Source organism: Scyliorhinus torazame, chromosome 6, assembly GCF_047496885.1.
Source record: "Scyliorhinus torazame isolate Kashiwa2021f chromosome 6, sScyTor2.1, whole genome shotgun sequence".
Classification (NCBI taxonomy): domain Eukaryota; kingdom Metazoa; phylum Chordata; class Chondrichthyes; order Carcharhiniformes; family Scyliorhinidae; genus Scyliorhinus; species Scyliorhinus torazame.
In genome coordinates, this window is record NC_092712.1 from 20594402 (window position 1) to 20618805 (window position 24404).

The window sequence follows — 24404 nt, forward strand, 5'->3', positions numbered from 1 at the left end:
CCGCCATCTTGTTCAACCACCACCACGGGCCGCCCATTGGCGCCGCCTTCTTGTCCCCCCCAGGATCATCAGGCCTAAAACCAGAGAAGCTCAACCTGGAAGCACGGACACTGGAGGCAAAATAAATTTTTAAATACTGGCTCTGATGTTTCGAGACCTATCTGGACTCCTTAGAGACCCCCATCCTGGCGCCACACAAGCTGCGCCTACTCCACGCCCGGGTGAGTCACAGAATCTCCGCCACACTCGAAAAGGCGACTACTTATGAAGAGGTGGTTGAGTTACTCCGCATGCGGTTCGTCAAACCCATCAACGAGGTACTCGCCAGGCACCTGCTCTCTACCTGCCGGCAGCGCTCGGGGGAATCGCTAAACAAATTCGTTGAAAAACTCACTGCGCTTGCCAGGGACTGTGACCATCAGGATGTGACAGGGAAATCCATATGAACCTGCACATCAGAGAAGCGTTCGTGTCCGGCATCCGCTCGACCTACATCCGGCAGCGGCTACTCGAAAACGGGGCAAAAGACCTCCAGGACATGCTAAGGCTGGAGGTGGCCCGACATAATTTGGGTATGTACCCCGCGGACTCTACGAGACCCCCCTCGGACTCCCTCAGACTTAGCCACATTACGGGCCTGGGCCGCGCGGTGACCCGCTCATCCTGGGGGCACTCCGTGCTACTTCTGTGGGCAGGGCCAGCATCCACGCCCATGCTGTCCAGCCCGCTCCGCGATCTGCAGTGACTGCGGGAAGAAGGGGCATTTTGCGAGGGTCTGCCTGGCCAGGCCCAGGGGCCAGAAAAACAAAGAACAGTCGGCCCGAAAATCAGGCACTCAGGCCCGCAGGTCTCGCAATGCGGCTGCGCACCGACCCGACACGCCCCCTTCTGACGCGTCATCAGCCTCGTGCGAATCATGGGAGCGGCCATCTTGTCGGCGGCCATCTTCTCGACCCGAAACGAGCGACCGACGGCGGCGGCCATTTTACGAGTCCGACTCGGCTGAGGACTCGGACTACCCTCAAGTGGGAACGATCACCCTCGACCAAACTCGGCCAAAACATCTGCAGAACTCGATGGTTAAGGTCCAAGTCAACGGGCGCGACACTTCATGTCTATTCAACTCCGGGAGCACGGAGAGCTTTATTCATCCAGAAACGGTAAGGCGCTGCTCCTTGCGCACCCATCCCGCGTCCCAAACCATAGCCCTCGCATCCGGGTCCCATTCGGTACAAATCAAGGGGTACTGTATCGCGGATCTCTCCATCCAGGGCGCTAAATACACCCGTTTCAAACTTTATATCCTCCCCCACCTCTGCGCCCCCGCTGCTCGGACTGGATTTCCAGTGCAGCCACCGAAGCCTGACACTGAAGTTTGGCGGACCCTTGTCCCCCCTCACGGTGTGCAGCCTTGCGACACTGAAAGTCGCATGCCCCTCGCTATCCGTGAACCTCACTCCTGACTGTAAGCCCGTCGACACCAGGAGCCGGCGGTACAGTGCCCAGGACATGACGTTTATCAAGTCAGAGGTCCAGCGCTTACTGGGAGAGGGGGTCATTGAGGCTAGCAACAGCCCTTGGAGAGCACAAGTGGTGGTAGTCCGGTCCGGGGATAAGAAATGGATGGTGGGGATTATAGCCAGACCATAAACCGCTTCACGCAGCTTGATGTGTACCCCCTTCGTCGCATAGCAGAAATGGTAAATCGGATCTCCCAATACCGAGTATTTTCCACGGTCGACCTCAAATCCGCCTACCACCAGCTCCCCATCCGACCAAAAGACCGCCCCTATACTGCCTTCGAAGAAGCCAGCCGGCTCTTCCACTTCCGCAGGATCCCCTTCGGCGTCACAAATGGGGTCTCCGTCTTCCAAAGGGCGATGGACCAAATGGTGGACCAGTACGGCTTGCGGGCTACATACCCGTACTTGGACAATGTCACCATCTGCAGCCATGACCAGCAGGACCATGACGCAAACCTCGAAACGTTCCTCCAGACCGCCCGAGCCCTTGATCATAGATTATCATAGAATTTACAGTGCAGAAGGAGGCCATTCGGCCCATTGAGTCTGTGCCGGCTCTTGGAAAGAGCACCCTACCCAAGGTCAACACCTCCACCCTATCCCCATAACCCAGTAACCCCACCCAACACTAAGGGCAATTTTGGACACTTAGGGCAATTTATCACGGCCAATCCACCTAACCTGCACATCTTTGGACTGTGGGAGGAAACCGGAGCACCCGGAGGAAACCCACGCACACACGGGGAGGATGTGCAGACTCCTCACAGACAGTGACCCAAGCCAGAATCGAACCTGGGACCCTGGAGCTGTGAAATGTCCTCCTCCTGCTTCTATTTTCTCTGTGTGCTTCCATGTACAATGCGGGTAGATCATGTAGGACAGAGATGAGGAGAAATTTCTTCACCCAGAGGGCGGTGAGCCTGTGGAATTCTCCACCACAGAAAGTAGTTGAAGTCAAACAATTTGGATGGGACACTGGTCGAGGCCATCCTAGCCCATCATTGGGCCCCCCCTCAACAATGCACTGTCTGCCCAGGCCTCCTCTACCAGACCTTCTCCTCCCACTGTCCCCCACAGGGACCCCTGTAATAGAACATAGAACATAGAATTTAAATAGTGAGAGCATCACTGGGTCCCCCATAATAAGGGGACCCCCCCACTAGGCCCTCCTGCCTAAAGGGACCCCCAACAGAGCCCCCCCCCCGACTCAGATCTCCCCTCCTTCCCACCCAGAACAGAGATCCCCGTCTGGAAGCTGGAGAGAATTCCAGGCAGGGGAATTACAGCTGTAATTACAGCTGTAAAACATCCCCTGCAGCTCCACGTGTCCATTCCTGAAAGGAGAGCATTCCAATCACTCAAGTGCGTGATTTCACTGCACTTACCTGCCTTTGACGTGGTCAATGTTTACAAATATTGGGGTTTCACCACCTAGGCCACTGAACCGTGAAGGGAGATGAATGAATCAAAGCTGCAGATGGTTTGCGGAAGTTGTAAATCACAGGACCACTACAACAAACCTATGAATGGCTTGTAGCTAATGGATCTGTGGGAAGCAGACACAGGTCACAGCTACTCTGCTTTGAGGAATGGCCAGGTGGAGCTGCAAGATAAGTGTTCCAGCTGTAATACCTCTCACTGCCCCTGTTTAAACTGCTTTCAAGCTTCCAGATAAGGGTCTCTTTTCTGGGGCGGTGGGGGGTTCTGTGTGTGGGGTGAGTCTGTCGGGAGGGGGGGGTCCCTTTAGGCACAGGGTTCCTGTGCGGGTTCTCCACATTACAGGGGTACCGGGGGGGGGGGGGGGGGGTTCTGTGTGTGGGGTGAGTCTGTCGGGGGGGGGGTCCCTTTAGGCACAGGGTTCCTGTGCGGGATCTCCCCATTACAGGGGTACCGGGGGGGGGGGGGGGGCGGTGCAGCTCGGGTTACCCCCGTATTTGGGGGTAGGGAGGTGCACCCAGGGGGTAATCTGGGGTGGGGGCTGCTGTGCTCCATGACGGTGGCGGGGGGGTGGGGGGGGGTGATGTTCAGGGCCGATATGCGTCGCCGGGGGGAGGGGTTGGCCGCATGACTTCACTATTGGACTGCCTGAATGGCCTCCTCCTGCACGAGAGGGATTCTGGGGGGATTCCCCATCCCGCCGCGACAGATTTCTGGTCGAGCACGCAGCGGGAAGCTCCGTTCCGCCGGCTGGTCAGTGGCGTTTCCCAATTGTGGGGCAGCCCCACGGCGTGGGGAAACCCCCGGGCGCCGGCAATATGGAGCATCCCACCGGCGGAGAATCCAGCCCTTTATATCTAAAACTAATATCATTCCCCCCATTTGTTTGCTATGAGTGTGAGGAAATAATTGTTTATTCAAAAAGAGTCTGCACGCATGGAATTATTCTGGACGTTTTCTTGTGTTGAACTAATAAATTAAAGCTTGAAAACTGAATCGTGATGAAGTATCGGCTGAAGGAGGTGAAAGCAGCTATGGAGTGGTCCAATTGTTTGTTTCACATTCAGAGGGCCAGGCTCTCTGGGAGAAATTTAAGGCTACTTTTGTGCTCCCTCACCTGCACCCAGATACAACATGTTTGATGATGGTGGTGGCGCAGCTGTAATAAGACAGAGAAGAGAATCGAGGCTAAAGCATGAGAACCAATCAGTGTGCCCGCACAAGCTCAATCTCCTCCAGGAAGTCTTGCCAACATGTCACACTGGCACCGACACATTTTCACAGACACCCCCTGCGGGTATCAGGGTGAAATTGGAGGACCTGTTTGTGCTCACTCACCTGCACCCCGGGGACACACGTTTGATGGTGGAGGAGGAGCAGCTGAAAATAGACAGACAACAGAATCATTGATACATAGAAGATCGGAGCAGGAGGAGGCCTTTTGGCCCTTCGAGCCTGCTCCACCATTCATCACGATCATGGCTGATCATCCAATTCAATAGCCTAATCCTGCTTTGTCCCCATAGCCTTTGATTCCGTTCACCCCAAGTGCTATATCTAGCCGCCTCTTAGACCAGAAGACATAGGAGCAAAATTAGGCCACTCGGCCCATCGAGTCTGCTCCGCCATTCAATCATGGCTGATATTTTTCTCATCCGCATTCTCCATTCTCCTGCCTTCTCCCCATAACCCCTGATCCCCTTATTAATCAAGAACCTATCTATCTCTGTCTTAAAGACTCTCAGTGATTTGGCCTCCACAGCCTTCTGCGGCAAAGAGTTCCACAGATTCACTCCCCTCTGGCTGAAGAAATTCCTCCTCATCTCTGTTTTAGAGGATCGCCCTTTTGGTCTGAGATGGTGTCCTCTGCTTCTAGTTTTTCCCACTACTGGAAACATCCTCTCCACATCCACTCTGTCCAGGTCTCGCAGTATCCTGTAAGTTTCAATCAGATCCCCCCTCATCCTTCTAAACTCCAACGAGTACAGACCCAGAGTCCTCAACCATTCCTCATACAACAAGCTCTTCATTCCAGGGATCATAGAACATAGAACATAGAAAATACAGCACAGAACAGGCCCTTTGGCCCTCGATGTTGTGCCGAACCTTTGTCCTAGATTTATCATAGATTATCATTGAATTTACAGTGCAGAAGGAGGCCATTCGGCCCATTGCGTCTGCACCGGCTCTTGGAAAGAGCAACCTACCCAAAGTCAACACCTGCACCCAACACCAAGGGCAATTTGGACATTAAGGGCAATTTATCATTGGCCAATTCATCTAACCTGCACATCTTTGGAATGTGGGAGGAAACCGGAGCACCCGGAGGAAACCCACGCAGACACGGGGAGGACGTGCAGACTCCGCACAGACAGTGACCCAAGCCGGAATCGAACCTGGGACCCTGGAGCTGTGAAGCAATTGTGCTATCCACAATGCTATCGTGCTGCCCTTGAGAACTAATAAATCTACACTATATCATTTTACCGTAAACCATGTACCTATCCAATAGCTGCTTGAAGGTCCCTAATGTTTCCGACTCAACTACTCCCACAGGCAGTGCATTCCATGCCCCCACTACTCTCTGGGTAAAGTACCTACCTCTGATATCCCTCCTATATCTTCCACCTTTCACCTTAAATTTATGTCCCCTTGTAATGGTTTGTTCCACCCGGGGAAAAAGTCTCTGACTGTCTACTCTATCTATTCCCCTGATCATCTTATAAACCTCTATCAAGTCGCCCCTCATCCTTCTCCGTTCTAATGAGAAAAGGCCTAGCACCCTCAACCTTTCCTCGTAAGACCTACTCTCCATTCCAGGCAACATCCTGTTAAATTTTCTTTGCACCTTTTCCAAAGCTTCCACATCCTTCCTAAAATGAGGCGACCAAAACTGTACACAGTACTCCAAATGTGGCCTTACCAAAGTTTTGTACAGCTACATCATCACCTCACGGCTCTGAAATTCAATCCCTCTGTTAATGAACGCGAGCACACCATAGGCCTTCTTCACAGCTCTATCCACTTGAGTGGCAACTTTCAAAGATGTATGAACATAGACCCCAAGATCTCTCTGCTCCTCCACATTGCCAAGAACTCTACAGTTAACCAATTCTTGTGAATGTCCTCTGGACCCTTTCTAAGGACGCGCATCCTTCCTTAGATACGGGGTCTGTGGTAGTCACCACTGATGTATATATTAGGTGCTTTGTGGTAAGGCCCTGTCCTACAGGTACGGGGGTAGTTCCCTGCCTGCTGGCTCCACCCAGTAGGCGGATTATAAATGTGGGTGCTCCTCGTACAGCAGCCATTTTGTCAGCTGCTGTAGGAGGCCATACATCTCAGTGTAATAAAGCCTCGATTGCATCCAACTCTCGTATTTGTGAAATTGATCGGACTTTGAACATTGGCTAGCCTGTTTCGAAGCTTACATCAGGTCTGCACCAGACCCAATTCCGGAAGCTCAGAAGATTCAGATCCTCTACACGTGGCTGAGCTCCAACATCTTTCCACTTATCCAGGACGTTCCGACCTACGAAGACACCATGGCGCTACTGAAGGAAAACTACGCTCAGCGGACTAACACGCTCTACGCCAGGCACCTCCTCTCCACTCGTAGTCAACTTCCTGGTGAGTCAGTGCAAGATTTCTGGTGTGCTCTAATTCTCCTAGTCAGAGACTGTGACTGTCAGGCCGTCACGGCCACGGAACACTCGAACTTGCTCATAAGAGACACTTTTGTTACGGGGATAGAGTCGGATTACATCCGCCAGCGCCTCTTAGAAAGGGCCACGCTCGACCACGCGGCAACCAAAAAGCTGGCGTTCCCGCTGACGGTTGATTCGCGCAACATCCAGGCCGACACCCCCGGCCGCGCGGCCCACCCCTCCTACGCATCATGGACTTCGCAACGGCCGCCCCATTGGGACCCCACTCAGCCAACCCCACGCCTGTGCCGCGCGGCAGCCAAACAACCCCGGGGCCCCAAATGTTACTTCTGTGGGCAACCAAAACAACCCCGACAACGCTGCCCGGCCTGGAGAGCCCTTTGCAAGGCCTGCGGCAAGAAGGGACACTTCGCTGCGGTGTGCCAGGCCCGCGCAGTCACCGCCGTTGTTCCGATCCCCCCACGCACGGCCAGTGGGCGCCGCCATCGTCCCCTCCCCGAACCACGTGCGGCCCGTGGGCGCTGCCATCTTGTTCGACCCCTACCATGTGCGGCCTATGGGCGCCGCCATCTTGTTCAACCACCACCACGGGCCGCCCATTGGCGCCGCCTTCTTGTCCCCCCCAGGATCATCAGGCCTAAAACCAGAGAAGCTCAACCTGGAAGCACGGACACCGGAGGCAAAATAAATTTTTAAATACTGGCTCTGATGTTTCGAGACCTATCTGGACTCCTCAGAGACCCCCATCCTGGCGCCACACAAGCTGCGCCTACTCCACGCCCAGGTGAGTCACAGAATCTCCGCCACGCTCGAAAAGGCGACTACTTATGAAGAGGTGGTTGAGTTACTCCGCATGCGGTTCGTCAAACCCATCAACGAGGTACACGCCAGGCACCTGCTCTCTACCTGCCGGCAGCGCTCAGGGGAATCGCTAGACGAATTCGTTGAAAAACTCACTGCGCTTGCCAGGGACTGTGACCATCAGGATGTGACAGGGAAATCCATATGAACCTGCACATCAGAGAAGCGTTCGTGTCCGGCATCCGCTCGACCTACATCCGGCAGCGGCCACTCGAAAACGGGGCAAAAGACCTCCAGGACGTGCTAAGGCTGGAGGTGGCCCGACATAATTTGGGTATGTACCCCGCGGACTCTACGAGACCCCCCTCGGACTCCCTCAGACTTAGCCACATTACGGGCCTGCGCCGCGCGGTGACCCGCTCATCCTGGGGGCACTCCGTGCTACTTCTGTGGGCAGGGCCAGCATCCACGCCCATGCTGTCCAGCCCGCTCCGCGATCTGCAGTGACTGCGGGAAGAAGGGGCATTTTGCGAGGGTCTGCCTGGCCAGGCCCAGGGGCCAGAAAAACAAAGAACAGTTGGCCCGAAAATCAGGCTCTCAGGCCCGCAGGTCTCGCAATGCGGCTGCGCACCGACCCGACACGCCCCCTTCTGACGCGTCATCAGCCTCGTGCGAATCATGGGAGCGGCCATCTTGTCGGCGGCCATCTTCTCGACCCGGAACGTGCGACCGACGGCGGCGGCCATTTTACGAGTCCGACTCGGCTGAGGACTCGGACTACCAGCGAGTGGGAACAATCACCCTCGACCAAACTCGGCCAAAACATCTGCAGAACTCGATGGTGAAGGTCCAAGTCAACGGGCGCGACACTTCATGTCTATTCAACTCCGGGAGCACGGAGAGCTTTATTCATCCAGAAACAGGAAGGTGCTGCTCCTTGCGCACCCATCCCGCGTCCCAAACCATAGCCCTCGCATCCGGGTCCCATTCGGTACAAATCAAGGGGTACTGTATCGCGGATCTCTCCATCCAGGGCGCTAAATACACCCGTTTCAAACTTTATATCCTCCCCCACCTCTGCGCCCCCGCTGCTCGGACTGGATTTCCAGTGCAGCCACCGAAGCCTGACACTGAAGTTCGGCGGACCCTTGCCCCCCTTCACGGTGTGCTGCCTTGCGACACTGAAAGTCGCATGCCCCTCGCTATCCGTGAACCTCACTCCTGACTGTAAGCCCGTCACCACCAGGAGCCGGCGGTACAGTGCCCAAGACATGACGTTTACCAAGTCAGAGGTCCAGCGCTTACTGGGAGAGGGGGTCATCGAGGCTAGCAACAGCCCTTGGAGAGCACAAGTGGTGGTAGTCCGGTCCGGGGATAAGAAATGGATGGTGGGGATTATAGCCAGACCATAAACCGCTTCACGCAGCTTGATGCGTACCCCCTTCCTCGCATAGCAGAAATGGTAAATCGGATCTCCCAATACCGAGTATTTTCCACGGTCGACCTCAAATCCGCCTACCATCAGCTCCCCATCCGACCAAAAGACCGCCCCTATACTGCCTTCGAAGCAGCCAGCGCACACACGGGGAGGATGTGCAGACTCCGCACAGACAGTGACCCAAGCCGGAATCGAACCTGGGACCCTGGAGCTGTGAAGCAATTGTGCTATCCACAATGCTACCGTGCTGCCCACTAAGCCCCAAGCACCGTTTGAGGGCCTTGAGGCTGCGGGGAAGGGGGACTTAACATGACCTGTAACGAGGAAAATGCGTTTTCCACACAGCCCGGCTAGCCATCCTCGGCCATGTCGTAGAAAACGGGGTCCTGGGTCCCCACCCCGACTGTATGCGCCCCCTTAAGGAACTCCTCCTTCCCCACAGCCTCAAGGCCCTCAAACGGCTCTTCTCCTATTACGCCCAGTGGGTTCCCAAATATGCGGACAAAGCCCGCCCACTCATAAAGACCACCATTTTTCCCCCCTCGGCTGAGGCTCGATTGGCCTTCAACCGCATCAAGGCCGATATCACCAAGGCCGCTTTGCGCCCGGTGGACGAAACCATCCCTTTCCAGGTAGAGAGCGATGCGTCAGACATCGCCCTGGCTGCTACCCTCAATCAAGGAGGCAGACCAGTCGCGTTCTTCTCCGGGACCCTCACCGCCTCCGAGGTTCGACACTCTGCAGTCGAGAAGGAGGCACAAGCCATTGTGGAGGCTGTATGGCACTGGAGGCACTACCTATCTGGTAGGAGTTTCACCGTCTTCACCGACCAACGGTCGGTCGCCTATATGTTCGATAACGCGCAACGGGGCAAAATAAAAAACGATAAAATTTTGAGGTATATCAAGTTTCGTCCAGGGGAGCTCAACAAGCCCCCAGATACCCTGTCCCGCAGCACATGCGCCAACGCGCAGGAGGACCGCCTAAAAGCCACCCACAATGACCTCTGCCACCCGGGGGTTACCTGGCTCGTCCACTTTATCAAGTCCCGCAACCTACCTTACTCAACCAAGGAGGTCAAGGCCATGGTCAGGGCATGCCAGATCTGTGCGGAGTGCAAACCGCACTTCTACCGGCCAGACAAGGTTCGGCTCGTGAAGGCCTCGGGGCCCTTTGAGCGACTAAGCGTGGACTTCAAGGGGCCCCTCCCGTCCAGTAACCGCAATGCCTATTTCCTCACCGTTATCGATGAGTTCTCCCGCTTCCCATTCGCCATTCCCTGCCCCGACATGACCTCTGCCACTGTGATTAAGGCACTGCACAGCATCTTCACCCTGTTTGGTTTCCCCGCTTATATCCACAGTGACCGGGGTACATCGTTCATGAGCGATGAACTGCGTCAGTATCTACTCAGCAAAGGCATCGCCTCGAGCAGAACGACCAGTCATAACCTGCGGGGAAACGGGCAGGTGGAGAGGGAGAACGCGACAGTGTGGAAGGCTGTCCTTCTGGCCCTACGGTCGAGAAGTCTCCCAACTACCCGCTGGCAGGAGGTCCTGCTCGATGCCCTACACTCCATTAGGTCACTCCTCTGCACGGCCACGAATGAGACCCCTCACAACCGATTGTTTGCCTTCCACAGGAAGTCTACCTCCGGGATCTCGCTTCCACCTTGGCTGACCGCTCCGGGACCTGTTCTTCTCCGGACACACACGAGGAGCCATAAAACGGACACCCTGGTCGAGAAGGTCCCATTACTCCATGCAAACCCAAGTTACGCCTCTGTCGAGCACCCCAACGGCAGGCAAGATACGGTTTCCCTCCGGGATCTGGCACCCGCTGGTTCCCCCACTACAAACGCCCCTTCCCTTGCAGCTCCCCTGCAAGATCCCGCACCCACTACAACACACCCCCTCCCGGCCCCACTCCCCGTTGGTGGGCACCTACCGCACACGCCCCCTAGCGCCCCCCTCTACACACCCCGCCGGCTCCGGCACCGCTACCCCCGGCCCCACCTATTCCCCCTGCGCCCCGATCCCCTACCCTGAGCCGGACCAAGGCTCCGACCACCGTGCTCCCGGACGTACCCTCAACTAAGACGTCCGTGTCCGCCGCACCACCACCCGAGCTGAGGAGGGCGATAAGGACGATCCGGCCACCGAGACAAATGGACTTATGATGGCAATTCACCCCCGCCGGACTTTTTTTTGAAACAGGGGGTGAATGTGATGAACGGTTACTGTACTACTGTACCCTTGTCATCATGTATGGTGATGTCCCCTTTAAGACTGGGCTTGGAACCCTGGGGGGACTCCGCCTCTGGCTCCGCCCACCTGGGAGCCGTATATAAGGGGCTGCCTTGTGGGCAGCACCCAGTTAGCACCCATCTCGGCACCAAGATAGTTCTTAGCTTATTAAAGCCTTCTTTACCGTTTACACTCTAAGCGTCTTTATTGAGGGTACAACATGCGGACAAGACCCGCCCACTCATTCAATCTACTCTTTTTCCCCTAACGGCCGAGGCTCACCAGGCCTTCAACCGTATTAAGGCTGACATCGCCAAGGCCGCGATGCACGCAGTCGACGAGACGCTACCATTTCAAGTCGAGAGCGACGCATCAGACGTCGCTCCAGCCGCCACCCTCAACCAGGCAGGCAGGCCCGAGGCATTATGTTCACGAACCCTTCATGCCTCAGAAATTCGGCATTCCTTCGTCGAAAAAGAGGCCCAAGCTATCGTTGAAGATGTGCGGCATTGGAGGTATTACCTGGCCGGCAGGAGATACACTCTCCTCACTCACCAACGGTTGGTAGCCTTCATGTTTAACACACAGCGGGGCAAGATCAAGAACGATAAAATCTTGAGGTGGAGGATTGAGCTCTCCAACTACAACTATGAGATTTTGTATCGCCCAGGTAAGCTCAACAAGCCCCCCGATGCCCTATCCCGAGGTACATGTGCCAGCGCACAGGTGGGCCGACTCCGGACTCTGCACGACAACCTTTGTCACCCAGGGGTCACACGTTTGTACCACTTCATCAAGGCCCGCAATCTGCCCTACTCCGTCGAGGAAGTCAGGGCAATCACCAGAGACTGCCAGGTCTGAGCGGCGTGCAAACCGCACTTCTACCAGCCAGACCGCGCGTGCCTGGTGAAGGCCTCCCGCCCCTTTGAACGCCTCAGCGTGGACTTCAAAGGGCCCCTCCCCTCCACCAACTGTAACACGTACTTCCAGATTCCCCTTCGCCATCCCATGCCCCGACATGACGTCTGCCACCGTCATCAAAGCCCTCAACACCATCTTCGCTCTGTTTGGTTTCCCCACCTACGTCGACAGCGACTGGGGATCCTCATTTATGAGTGATGAGCTGTGCCAGTACCTGCTCAACAAGGGTATCGCCTCGAGCAGGACGACCAGCTACAACCCCGGGGAAACGGGCAGGTGGAGCGGGAGAATGGGACGGTCTGGAGGGCCGTCCAGCTGGCCCTACGGTCCAGAAATCTCCCGGCCTCCCGCTGGCAGGAGGTCCTCCCCGACGCACTTCACTCCATTCGGTCGCTCCTATGAACTGCGACTAATGACACACGCCATGAACGTCTCTTTGCCTTCCCCAGAAAGTCCACCTCCGGGGTGTCGCTCCCGACTTGGCTCGCAGCTCCAGGACCCATATTACTCAGTAAGCACGTACGACTCCACAAGGCGGACCCGTTGGTTGAGAGGGTACAGTACTCCACGCCAACCCACAGTACGCCTACGTAGCGTACCATGACGGCCACCAAGAGACAGTCTTCCTCAGGCACCTGGCACCAGCTGGTTCCCCACTCTCACACCAGCCCCCCTCTCCCGGCACCACCCAGCCGCAACCCCTGCTCCAGGACAATCTGTCCTCCCCCTGCCCACGCCCGAGGATGAAGAGGATTTTGGCACGCTCCCGGAGTCACCGAAGACCAGACCGACACCGGAATCACCGCCATCACTGCGGCGCTCCCAATGGGAGGTCAAGGCTCCGGACCGACTGAACCTGTAACTTGATCGGGACTCTTAAAAAAAAATCATCCTTCTGCATAACTCTCCTCCACCCCTGCTGGGCTCAATTTGTTTTCTGTATTTTAAAACATCTACCTGTATATAGTTCTCCACCACCCCCGCCAGACTCAATTTTAACAGGGGGTGAATGTGGTAATCACCACTGATGTATATATTAGGTGCTTTGTGGTAAGGCTCTGTACTACAGGTACGGGGGTAGTTCCCTGCTTCTGGCTCCGCCCAGTAGGCGGAGTATAAACATGTGTGCTCCTCGTACATCAGCCATTTTGCCAGCTGCTGCAGGAGGCCGCACATCTTAGTGTAATAAAGCCTCGATTGCATCCAACTCTCGTCTTTGTGTAATTGATTGTGCATCAGGGTCCAAAACTGCTCACAATACTCCAAATGGGGTCTGACCAGAGCCTTGTACAGCCTCAGAAGTACATCCCTGGTCTTGTATTCTAGCCCTCTCGACATGAATGCTAACATTGCATTTGCCTTCCGAACTGCCAACTGAACCTGCACGTTAACCTTAAGAGAATCGTGAACAAGGACTCCCAAGTCCCTTTGTGCTTCTGATTTCCGAAGCATTTTCCCATTTAGAAAATAATCTATGCTTCCATTCCTCCTTCCAAAGTGCATAACCTCACACTTTTCCACATCGTATTCCATCTGCCACTTTTTTGCCCACTCTCCTAGCCTGTCCAAGTCCTTCTGAAACCCCCTTGCTTCCTCAATACTCCCTGTCCCTCCATCGGGACAAGGTGAAATTGTTGGGCCTGTTTGTGTTCACTCACCTGCATGCAGGGGACACACGTTTGATGGTGGAGGAGCTGTTTAGAGACAGAGAAATGAATGAGAATTAGTCAAAATACCAGCACAACTATAGATTATATTCCTGAGGTCTTCCCAACATAATGTGCCATCCTTTACCAGATCCGGTTGATTTTTAAATGCCCTCTGAAATGACCCAGCAACCTCTCAGGTCAAGGGCAATTAGAGATGGGCAGCCAATGCTGGCCCAGCCAGAGACATGGATAGATGACAAAAGTGATACTCTGACAGCAATACATTTAAACGCACACTGCGGGCTGGATTCTCCGTTACTGAGGCTAAGCGCTGGCCCCAACAGAGAATCCGTGGAGCTCCACAATGGGAAAATCAGCACGAATCCCTGACTGATTCTAGAACCAGTGAGGAGCTAGCATCAACGGTGCATGGAACACCGGTGAATCACGCGGAGAATGGCCGGGTCCCGGTCTGCGCATGCGCAGCGCTGACAAGTTGCAGTCCTGCACATCTACAGCCCACCGGTCGCGCCGGGAAACATGGCCGTGCTGGAACCCTAACCTGCCCACCCCGACCCCACAACTAACCCCCTACCCACCCCCCACCATTCCCCCAGCCCGAAGCACAAGCCCCCCCCCCCCGGGCAACGGCACGGATCACGGACGAGTGATCACACGTGGCCCGTGCCATCGGGACCTCGGTCCATCAGAGGCGGAGCATCATCGCGGGTGTGCCGGCTGATGGCGCCCCATCGGCATTGCGGCTGCGCGTGGCGCGTGTCCCAATGATACCGATTTGGAGGGGGCGGAACATCGCGAACCGCGTCAAACCGGCCCCAGCCCCGATTCCGGGGTCGGAAGCCATTCTCCGCCTGATTGGGGTTCCCGATTTCGGCGTCGGGCTACAGAGGATACTGTCCGACAAGTTTCCATGCGGAATTGTTTGGTGATAACTGACCTGCACCCCGAGGACACACGCCTGGTGCTGCGGCTGGCTTGGCTGCAGCAAAACACAGAATGGAATTCAGTTCGAAACAAGAGAGTTCATTAAAGAACCTGCTTGAGGGCTTTTGCAGTTCGGTGTAAACAGGGAGTTAGGTGAAACCGGGAGAAGGTGATGCTAAAAAGACTGAGTGCGGAGCTCAGCTTCAGTCCGGGCAAGGGTGGAGCTCAGGCTCAGTCCGGGCAGGAGTGGAGCTCAGGCTCAGCCCCGGCAGGAGCGGAGCTCAGTCTCAGTCCGGGCAGGAGCGGAGCTCAGTCTCAGTCCGGGCAGGGGCGGAGCTCAGTCTCAGTCCGGGCAGGAGCGGAGCTCAGTCTCAGTCCGGGCAGGAGCGGAGCTCAGTCTCAGTCCGGGCAGGAGCGGAGCTCAGTCTCAGTCCGGGCAGGAGCGGAGCTCAGTCTCAGTCCGGGCAGGAGCGGAGCTCAGTCTCAGTCCCGGCAGGAGGGAGCTCAGTCTCAGTCCGGGCAGGAGTGGAGCTCAGGCTCAGTCCGGGCAGGAGCGGAGCTCAGTCTCAGTCCGGGCAGGAGCGGAGCTCAGTCTCAGTCCGGGCAGGAGTGGAGCTCAGGCTCAGTCCGGGCAGGAGCGGAGCTCAGTCTCAGTCCGGGCAGGAGCGGAGCTCAGTCTCAGTCCGGGCAGGAGCGGAGCTCAGTCTCAGTCCGGGCAGGAGCTCAGTCTCAGTCCGGGCAGGAGTGGAGCTCAGTCTCAGTCCGGGCAGGAGCTCAGTCTCAGTCCGGGCAGGAGCGGAGCTCAGTCTCAGTCCGGGCAGGAGGGAGCTCAGTCTCAGTCCGGGCAGCAGCTCAGTCTCAGTCCCGGCAGGAGGGAGCTCAGTCTCAGTCCGGGCAGGAGCTCAGTCTCAGTCCGGGCAGGGGCAGGAGCTCAGTCTCAGTCCCGGCAGGAGGGAGCTCAGTCTCAGTCCGGGCAGGGGCGGAGCTCAGTCTCAGTCCGGGCAGGAGCGGAGCTCAGTCTCAGTCCGGGCAGGAGCGGAGCTCAGTCTCAGTCCGGGCAGGAGCTCAGTCTCAGTCCGGGCAGGAGCGGAGCTCAGTCTCAGTCCCGGCAGGAGCGGAGCTCAGTCTCAGTCCGGGCAGGAGCGGAGCTCAGTCTCAGTCCGGGCAGGAGCTCAGTCTCAGTCCGGGCAGGAGCGGAGCTCAGTCTCAGTCCGGGCAGGAGCTCAGACTCAGTCCGGGCAGGAGCTCAGTCTCAGCCCGGGCAGGAGTGGAGCTCAGTCTCAGTCCGGGCAGGAGCTCAGTCTCAGTCCGGGCAGGAGCGGAGCTCAGTCTCAGTCCCGGCAGGAGCGGAGCTCAGTCTCAGTCCGGGCAGGAGCGGAGCTCAGTCTCAGTCCGGGCAGGAGCTCAGTCTCAGTCCGGGCAGGAGCGGAGCTCAGTCTCAGTCCGGGCAGGAGTGGAGCTCAGTCTCAGTCCGGGCAGGAGCTCAGTCTCAGTCCGGGCAGGAGCGGAGCTCAGTCTCAGTCCGGGCAGGGGCGGAGCTCAGTCTCAGTCCGGGCAGGAGCGGAGCTCAGGCTCAGTCCGGGCAGGAGCTCAGGCTCAGCCCCGGCAGGAGCGGAGCTCAGTCTCAGTCCGGGCAGGAGCGGAGCTCAGTCTCAGTCCGGGCAGGAGCTCAGTCTCAGTCCGGGCAGGAGTGGAGCTCAGGCTCAGTCCGGGCAGGAGCGGAGCTCAGTCTCAGTCCGGGCAGGAGCGGAGCTCAGTCTCAGTCCGGGCAGGAGTGGAGCTCAGGCTCAGTCCGGGCAGGAGCGGAGCTCAGTCTCAGTCCGGGCAGGAGCGGAGCTCAGTCTCAGTCCGGGCAGGAGCGGAGCTCAGTCTCAGTCCGGGCAGGAGCTCAGTCTCAGTCCGGGCAGGAGCGGAGCTCAGTCTCAGTCCCGGCAGGAGCGGAGCTCAGTCTCAGTCCGGGCAGGAGCGGAGCTCAGTCTCAGTCCGGGCAGGAGCGGAGCTCAGTCTCAGTCCGGGCAGGAGCTCAGACTCAGTCCGGGCAGGAGCTCAGTCTCATTCCGGGCAGGAGTGGAGCTCAGTCTCAGTCCGGGCAGGAGCTCAGTCTCAGTCCGGGCAGGAGCGGAGCTCAGTCTCAGTCCCGGCAGGAGCGGAGCTCAGTCTCAGTCCGGGCAGGAGCGGAGCTCAGTCTCAGTCCGGGCAGGAGCTCAGTCTCAGTCCGGGCAGGAGCGGAGCTCAGTCTCAGTCCGGGCAGGAGTGGAGCTCAGTCTCAGTCCGGGCAGGAGCTCAGTCTCAGTCCGGGCAGGAGCGGAGCTCAGTCTCAGTCCGGGCAGGGGCGGAGCTCAGTCTCAGTCCGGGCAGGAGCGCAGCTCAGTCTCATTCCGGGCAGGAGCGGAGCTCAGTCTCAGTCCCGGCAGGAGCTCACTCTCAGTCCGGGCAGGAGCGGAGCTCAGTCTCAGTCCCGGCAGGAGCTCAGTCTCAGTCCGGGCAGGAGCGGAGCTCAGTCTCAGTCCGGGCAGGAGCGGAGCTCAGTCTCAGTCCGGGCATGAGCGGAGCTCAGTCTCAGTCCGGGCAGGAGCTCAGACTCAGTCCGGGCAGGAGCTCAGTCTCAGTCCGGGCAGGAGTGGAGCTCAGTCTCAGTCCGGGCAGGAGCTCAGTCTCAGTCCGGGCAGGAGCGGAGCTCAGTCTCAGTCCCGGCAGGAGCGGAGCTCAGTCTCAGTCCGGGCAGGAGCGGAGCTCAGTCTCAGTCCGGGCAGGGGCGGAGCTCAGTCTCAGTCCGGGCAGGAGCGGAGCTCAGTCTCAGTCCGGGCAGGAGCTCAGTCTCAGTCCCGGCAGGAGCGGAGCTCAGTCTCAGTCCCGGCAGGAGTGGAGCTCAGTCTCAGTCCGGGCAGGAGCGGAGCTCAGGCTCAGTCCGGGCAGGAGCTCAGACTCAGTCCGGGCAGGAGCTCAGTCTCAGTCCGGGCAGGAGCGGAGCTCAGGCTCAGTCCCGGCAGGAGCTCAGTCTCAGTCCGGGCAGGAGTGGAGCTCAGGCTCAGTCCGGGCAGGAGCTCAGACTCAGTCCGGGCAGGAGCTCAGTCTCAGTCCGGGCAGGAGTGGAGCTCAGACTCAGTCCGGGCAGGAGCTCAGTCTCAGTCCGGGCAGGAGCGGAGCTCAGGCTCAGTCCCGGCAGGAGCGGAGCTCAGGCTCAGTCTGGGCAGGAGCTCAGTCTCAGTCCGGGTGGAGCTCAGTCTCAGTCCGGGCAGGAGCAGAGCTCAGTCTCAGTCCGGGCAGGAGCGGAGCTCAGTCTCAGTCCGGGCAGGAGCGGAGCTCAGTCTCAGTCCGGGCAGGAGCTCAGTCTCAGTCCGGGCAGGAGGGAGCTCAGTCTCAGTCCGGGCGGGAGCGGAGCTCAGTCTCAGTCCGGGCAGGAGCTCAGTCTCAGTTCGGGCAGGAGCGGAGCTCAGTCTCAGTCCGGGCAGGAGGGAGCTCAGGCTCAGTCCCGGCAGGAGCGGAGCTCAGTCTCAGTCCGGGCAGGAGCTCAGTCTCAGTCCGGGCAGGAGCGGAGCTCAGTCTCAGTCCGGGCAGGAGCTCAGTCTCAGTCCGGGCAGGAGCGGAGCTCAGTCTCAGTCCGGGCAGGAGCGGAGCTCAGGCTCAGTCCGAGCAGGAGCTCAGTCTCAGTCCGGGCAGGAGCGGAGCTCAGGCTCAGTCCGGGCAGGAGCTCAGTCTCAGTCTGGGCAGGAGCGGAGCTCAGTCTCAGTCCGGGCAGGAGCGGAGCTCAGGCTCAGTCCGGGCAGGAGCTCAGTCTCAGTCCGGGCAGGAGTGGAGCTCAGTCTCAGTCCGGGCAGGAGCGCAGCTCAGGCTCAGTCCGGGCAGGAGCGGAGCTCAGTCTCAGTCCGGGCAGGAGCTCAGTCTCAGTCCGGGCAGGAGGGAGCTCAGTCTCAGTCCGGGCAGGAGCGGAGCTCAGTCTCAGTCCGGGCAGGAGCTCAGTCTCAGTCCGGGCAGGAGCGGAGCTCAGTCTCAGTCCGGGCAGGGGCGGAGCTCAGTCTCAGTCCGGGCAGGAGCGGAGCTCAGGCTCAGTCCGGGCAGGAGCTCAGTCTCAGTCCGGGCAGGAGCGGAGCTCAGTCTCAGTCCGAGCAGGAGCGGAGCTCAGTCTCAGTCCGGGCAGGAGCAGAGCTCAGTCTCAGTCCGGACAGGAGCGGAGCTCAGTCTCAGTCCGGGCAGGAGCGGAGCTCAGTCTCAGTCCGGGCAGGAGCTCAGTCTCAGTCCGGGCAGGAGCGGAGCTCAGTCTCAGTCCGGGCAGGAGCGGAGCTCAGTCTCAGTCCGGGCAGGGGCGGAGCTCAGTCTCAGTCCGGGCAGGAGCGGAACTCAGTCTCAGTCTGGGCAGGAGCGGAGCTCAGGCTCCGTCCGGGCAGGAGCTCAGTCTCAGTCCGGGCAGGGGCGGAGCTCAGTCTCAGTCCGGGCAGGAGCGGAGCTCAGTCTCAGTCCGGGCAGGAGCGGAGCTCAGTCTCAGTCTGGGCAGGAGTGGAGCACAGCTGAGTTTCATAAACACCAAGATCGTATTTCTATTCTCATTGACATTGCAGTCAGTGTAACAGTGAAGTGTATGTGTGTTTAGGAAGGTTTTTTTTGGAGGATGTGATGAATTGAGAAATAACACAAATAAGTGACAGTCAGGATCATTATAATAATACAAGTAACCGAAGTAGTGTAAAGAAAATAGAGTAACGTAAGGGAGGTAGGTTAATATAACTCATATATAAGCATATATTTTTTTTAAAGGAGTAAATAAAGGGCTTAAGGGTCGCCATGGCAGCAGAGCTCACACTGGTGATATGCTCCTCCTGAGCGATGTGGCTAATCATGGAAGCTTCAGTTGTCCCTGGTGACCACATGCACAGGAAGTGTGTCCAACTGCAGCTACTGACTAACCACTTTTCAGAACTTGAACTGAGAGTGGGTTCACTGTGGAGTATCCATGATGCTCAGCACGTTGTGGATAGAACGTTCAGTGAGGTGATCACACCGCATGTGGGTGAACATTGAACAGGCAGAAAGGGCATGGGTGACCACCAGGCAGAGTAGAGGAAGGCACGTAGTTCAGGAGACCCCTGTGGTCATCCCCTTTCTAACAGATATACTGTTGGGGGAGACAACTGTGCAGTGAAACTTTGTGGCAGCCAACTTCATGGCACCGTGGGCGGGTTTGCTGCACAAGAGGGGAGCAGGAAGAATGTCAGGGCTATCGCAGTAAGGGATTCAATTGTAAGAGGAACAGGCAGGTGTTTCTGTGGCTGCAAAAGAGACTCCAGGATGGTATGTTGCCTCCCTGGTGTCAGGATCAGGGGTGTCACTGAGCGGCTGCAGGGCATACTGAAGGGGGAGGGCAAGCTGACAGATATCGTGGTGCACATTTATACCAACGGTATCGACAGAAAAAGGGATGAGGTCCTGCAAGCAGAATTTAGGAAGCTAGGAAGATTAAAAAACAGGACCCAGAAGGTAGTAATCTCTGGATTACTTCCGATGCCACGTGCTAGTGAGTATAGACATAGGAGGTTAGTCCAGATGTATGTGTGGCTGGAGAGATGGTGCAGGAAGGAAGACTTCAGATTTCTGGGACATTGGGATAACTTTTGGGGATGATGGAACCTGTACAAGGTGGACAATTCACACCTGAACTGAAATGGGACCAGTGTCCTTGCAGGACGATTTGCTGTTGGGGAGGGTTTAAACTAACTAGGCCAGGGGCTGGGATCCTGGGAGAAGGTTCAGCAGACAGAGATACACAACCAACATTAGAATAGACATGAAATAAGTCAGGAAGGCACCAGTGATGTCATAAGGGAAGATTGGATGATATTTATTTTAATTCAAGGATTTTGACGAACTCGGGCGTGATCAACCAGCCTTGTCGCGCCCGAACGGACCGTTGCGGGGTTTATGACGCTCATTACAACTCGCAAGATCTGACGGGATCTCGTGGGATATCGCAATCTGGATCTTGCCATTGCCCTTTTCGGACTGGTTTCCACAAACGTGGACCAGGTGTATTGGCACTTGGGGGTTTCCCAGGTGCTCTGAGGGCCCTGCATGGTCGAGCTCCAGGTAGGGTGGTACCCTGGCACTCCCGATGCTAGCTGTGCACCCTTGCAATGCCACCGTAAACTGCCAGTGTGCCCAGCTGGGCACTGCCAGGCTGGCACAGGCACTGACAGGGTGCCAGAGCTGACAATGCCCAGGTGCCTGTGTGCCAGGTTGCCTGTGCCGGGGGATTAGTCCCGGGGGTGCCCGGCCCTTTTGAGGTGGGGGGACTCGAGCACCCACAAATTGGTAAGTTGGGGCATTGGAAGGGTCCAGATTGGATAGACATAGGGATGATAAGGGAATAGTGTAGGTGGGCTTTAGAGTGGTTTCACAGGTCAGCGCAACATCGAGGGCCGAAGAGCCTGTACTGCGCTGTAATGTTCTATGTTCTCTGTAGAGGTCGCGATGGAAGGAGAGGGGGAGGGGGGCGGGAGTGATATGGGCACCATTTTCTCTTCCTGCACTAGCAAGCTGAGCCCGTTAGTGCAGGAATTGAGCCTAAGTGGGGCCTTTGGGTGGCGTTCCTGCCTGAGGCCTGAAAATGAAGCACATCCCATTTCATAGCAGGGCCGTTCTCGGTGCAAGCATTGGGGAAAACCCTGCTAAACAGGCCCAAAACGAGCCTATTAACCGCTCGTATCCGTGTGGAACTGACTCACCTTCACCCAGTGGACACCAGTCTGATATTGGTGGTGGTGGCGCTGCAATAAAACAGAGAATAGAATAAATATCTGTGTGGAACTGAAAATTGATGCTGAATCTTCCAACCCTGATCTGGTACAATTATTATATCTGGTGCTGCTGGTGTCGTGAGAGAGGGACAGGTCTCATCATGTCATCAAGTTGCTAGCAAGGGCAGTTCAGCCAGGACCCACCGGTGGAATGGGGGTGGGCCCGGAAGTCTGTTTTTAATAATCTTTATTATTGTCACAAGTCGGCTTACATTAACACTGCAGGGAAGTTACTGGGAAAATCTCCTCGTCGCCACATTCCGCCGCCTGTTCGGGTACACAGAGGGAGAATTCAGAATGTCCAATTCACTTAACAAGCACGATTTTGGAGACTTGTGGGGGGAAACTGGAGCACCCGGAGGAAACCCACGCAGACACGGGGAGAATGTGCAGACTCCGCACAGACAGTGACCCAAGCCGGGAATCGAACCCGGATCTCTGGCTCTGTGAAGCATCCGTGTTAACCGCTGTGCTGCCGTGCCGCGTCACCATAAAAGCAGGATTAATATTGCGCGCTGCCAAATTTAATGAGGCCCTCATTGGCCCTCTGTCCTGCCATGCCATGTCGGGAACGCCATTTGCATGGATTCAAACACGATGGGTTTTCATTGTGAAGATAGCTCGCCAGAATTCTGACCTGCTCCTAACTAAAATGCCAGGGTGTAACAGGCCAGGGTGATTGACAATTGGATTTCAGTGATGTACACTTGGTGACCACTCGGGACTCCAAGGTACACTCGCATACCTTTCATTGCACTGTGTGTGTGGCTGCTGTAATTCTGTGCCAGTCTGCTCAGACAAGGCCAGTGTGAATTCTAGGGGCTTCAGAGGCAAGGCCCCAGCACAGGCCAGTCGCAATGCTGGGGAGAGTGGAAAGAACTGGAGGGCAAAGGCTTGAGTGGAAGGGAAGTCAAGTCGACTCGGGGCATCGGCGGGTAGGCCAGGGATATCGGTGACTGGAATCAAAATTAGTGGGGGAGGATGGAGAGTGATTGGAGGGAGGCAAAACCTGAGAATGATGCTCCTCCCGGACGATGGGCTAGATTTCCGAGCACAGGGAGACTGGTCTGGTGGTGGGGCCTGAGCACCACCATTTTCCAACCTGAATTTAGGATGCAGTGAAAAAACGAAAATGTGGGAATGTCTGAGGAAGGACTCTCAGGGCAGATGGGAGGCTGTGCACTTGTGGACCTGTTGATAGGGCAGCCTCCTAAATTCCTCATTTCCAAATGCAATGGAAGGAACAGCTGGGACATGTCAGGCACATCCCAATACCAACTGAGGGAATGCGGAGGCTGGACTGTTCTTGTGCATTCATACAGGGGTCACGTCTGATCGGGCCATCAAATCTCCTCGCAAAAGCCCATTAACCCGTTATTAATGCCCATTTTAAGAAGAAGATAAGGGGCAACGGGACAAGATGCAGAAGCCTTTTGGCCATATCACCTCCTAACCTTGCAGCTGGCAGGTTCAGAGACGGGAATCCCAATTCCACACCCGCTAAAATACTCCCATTCCCTCACTGGCTGTTTGGGCTGCTGTGTAAACCAAAGGCTGCAGTTTCAGCGTTGACCAATCTGAGGCTTCCAGCTCCTCCGGCAGATCTGGGAGCCTGTCTGAAGCACTGTCAGTGCAGTACTGTCTGCTTGGGGGTTGGTGGGGTGGTGCTGGTAGCTCTTCAGGTGAACTCATTTACGGGAAGTAGGTGTTGCTGGCTAGGCCAGCATTTATTGTCCATCCCTAATTTTCCTTGGGTGGTAGTGAGTTGCCTTCTAGAACCGCTGTAGTCCATGTAGGTACAACCACAATGCTGTTAGGGAGGGGGTTCCAGGATTCTAACCTAGCTCCAGTGAATGAACAGTGATGGTTAGTGGCTCAGGCGGTAGTGTTCCCAGGTATCCACTGCCCTTGTTTCTCTAGGTGGTAGCGGTCATGGGTCTCAGGACCCTTGGTATTTTTCTGTAGTATATCTTGTAGATGGTACACACGGCTGCCACTGTTCATCGGTGGTGGAGGGAGTGAATGTTTGTGGAAGGGGGAGCAATCAAACGGGCTGATAAGGGGCTAAGTGGGGACGTACTAGAGAAAGGTGAATGGGCCAGCTGACATGGTATTCATCCTGGCTTCAGGCAATAGCAAAGACGGAGAAGATGGTCATGTTGGCACCAGGTTGGTGAGCAAAGGCAGTGTAGTCTCTTCAGATCCCAGAAGCTGCGACTCACAGAGCCATTGAGTGTAGGCATCTGGCCAGACCAAGGGTGAACAGAAGGCATCTCTCATGCTTCCAGATGAGCGAAAGGCAGTGCCATCGACAACTCGGCATGTCAAGGGATCTGGTGGCTCAGATCTGTCACATTCTTCAGGAGGAGCTGAAGCCACAGGGACAGGAAGGCCATCATTTTCTTTTTTCTTTTATGATCTAAATTTGGAGTACCCAATTATTTGTTTCCAGTTAAGGGGCAATTTAGCGTGGCCAATCCACCTACCCTTTTGTTTTTTGGTTTGTGGGGGTGAGACCCACGCAGACACGGGGAGAATGTGCAAACTCCACACGGACAGTGACCCGGGGCCGGGATTGAATCTGGGTCCGCGGTGTCGTGAGGCAGCAGTGCTAACCACTGCGCCACCGTGCCGCCCAGGAAGGTCATCATTTTCCAGTGGATTTTGAAGCTCGCACTGCACCGAACCCCTCACAAGTGGCCCTTTTCCAGGCCTCTTCAGCAGATCTCTGCAGGATTTCTCAAACCTCTACACACGAGAGTATACAGGAGGTTACCAAGGCACACAGTTACGTGGAGTGCTCTCGAGGAGGAAGCAGCAAGGCTGTGAGAGCACTGGACTTTCCTGCTAGTTACAGATTCCCACTGGTGCCATCGTGTGCCTTTAGAGCACTCTGGCAGCAGCCACTCAAATTCATCAGCTGGAAAGAGAGGGTGGGGGGAAAGCGGGGGGGAGAGATTGGAGGGGGTGGGGGGGGGGGGGGAGGGG

General features: G+C 56.6%; 1 protein-coding gene across 1 annotated transcript in view; it reads right to left on the bottom strand.

The window, feature by feature from the left end:
- Positions 1–24404, bottom strand: part of LOC140425674 (uncharacterized) — a 456765-nt gene that overhangs the window by 129560 nt on the left and 302801 nt on the right. Inside the window, exons 27-30 of the mRNA XM_072510172.1 lie at positions 21345–21386; positions 14642–14683; positions 13693–13728; positions 4299–4340 (exon numbers count right to left, since the gene is read on the bottom strand). Coding sequence (XP_072366273.1) covers positions 4299–4340; positions 13693–13728; positions 14642–14683; positions 21345–21386 — 162 coding nt within the window. The remainder of the gene's footprint in view (positions 1–4298; positions 4341–13692; positions 13729–14641; positions 14684–21344; positions 21387–24404) is intronic.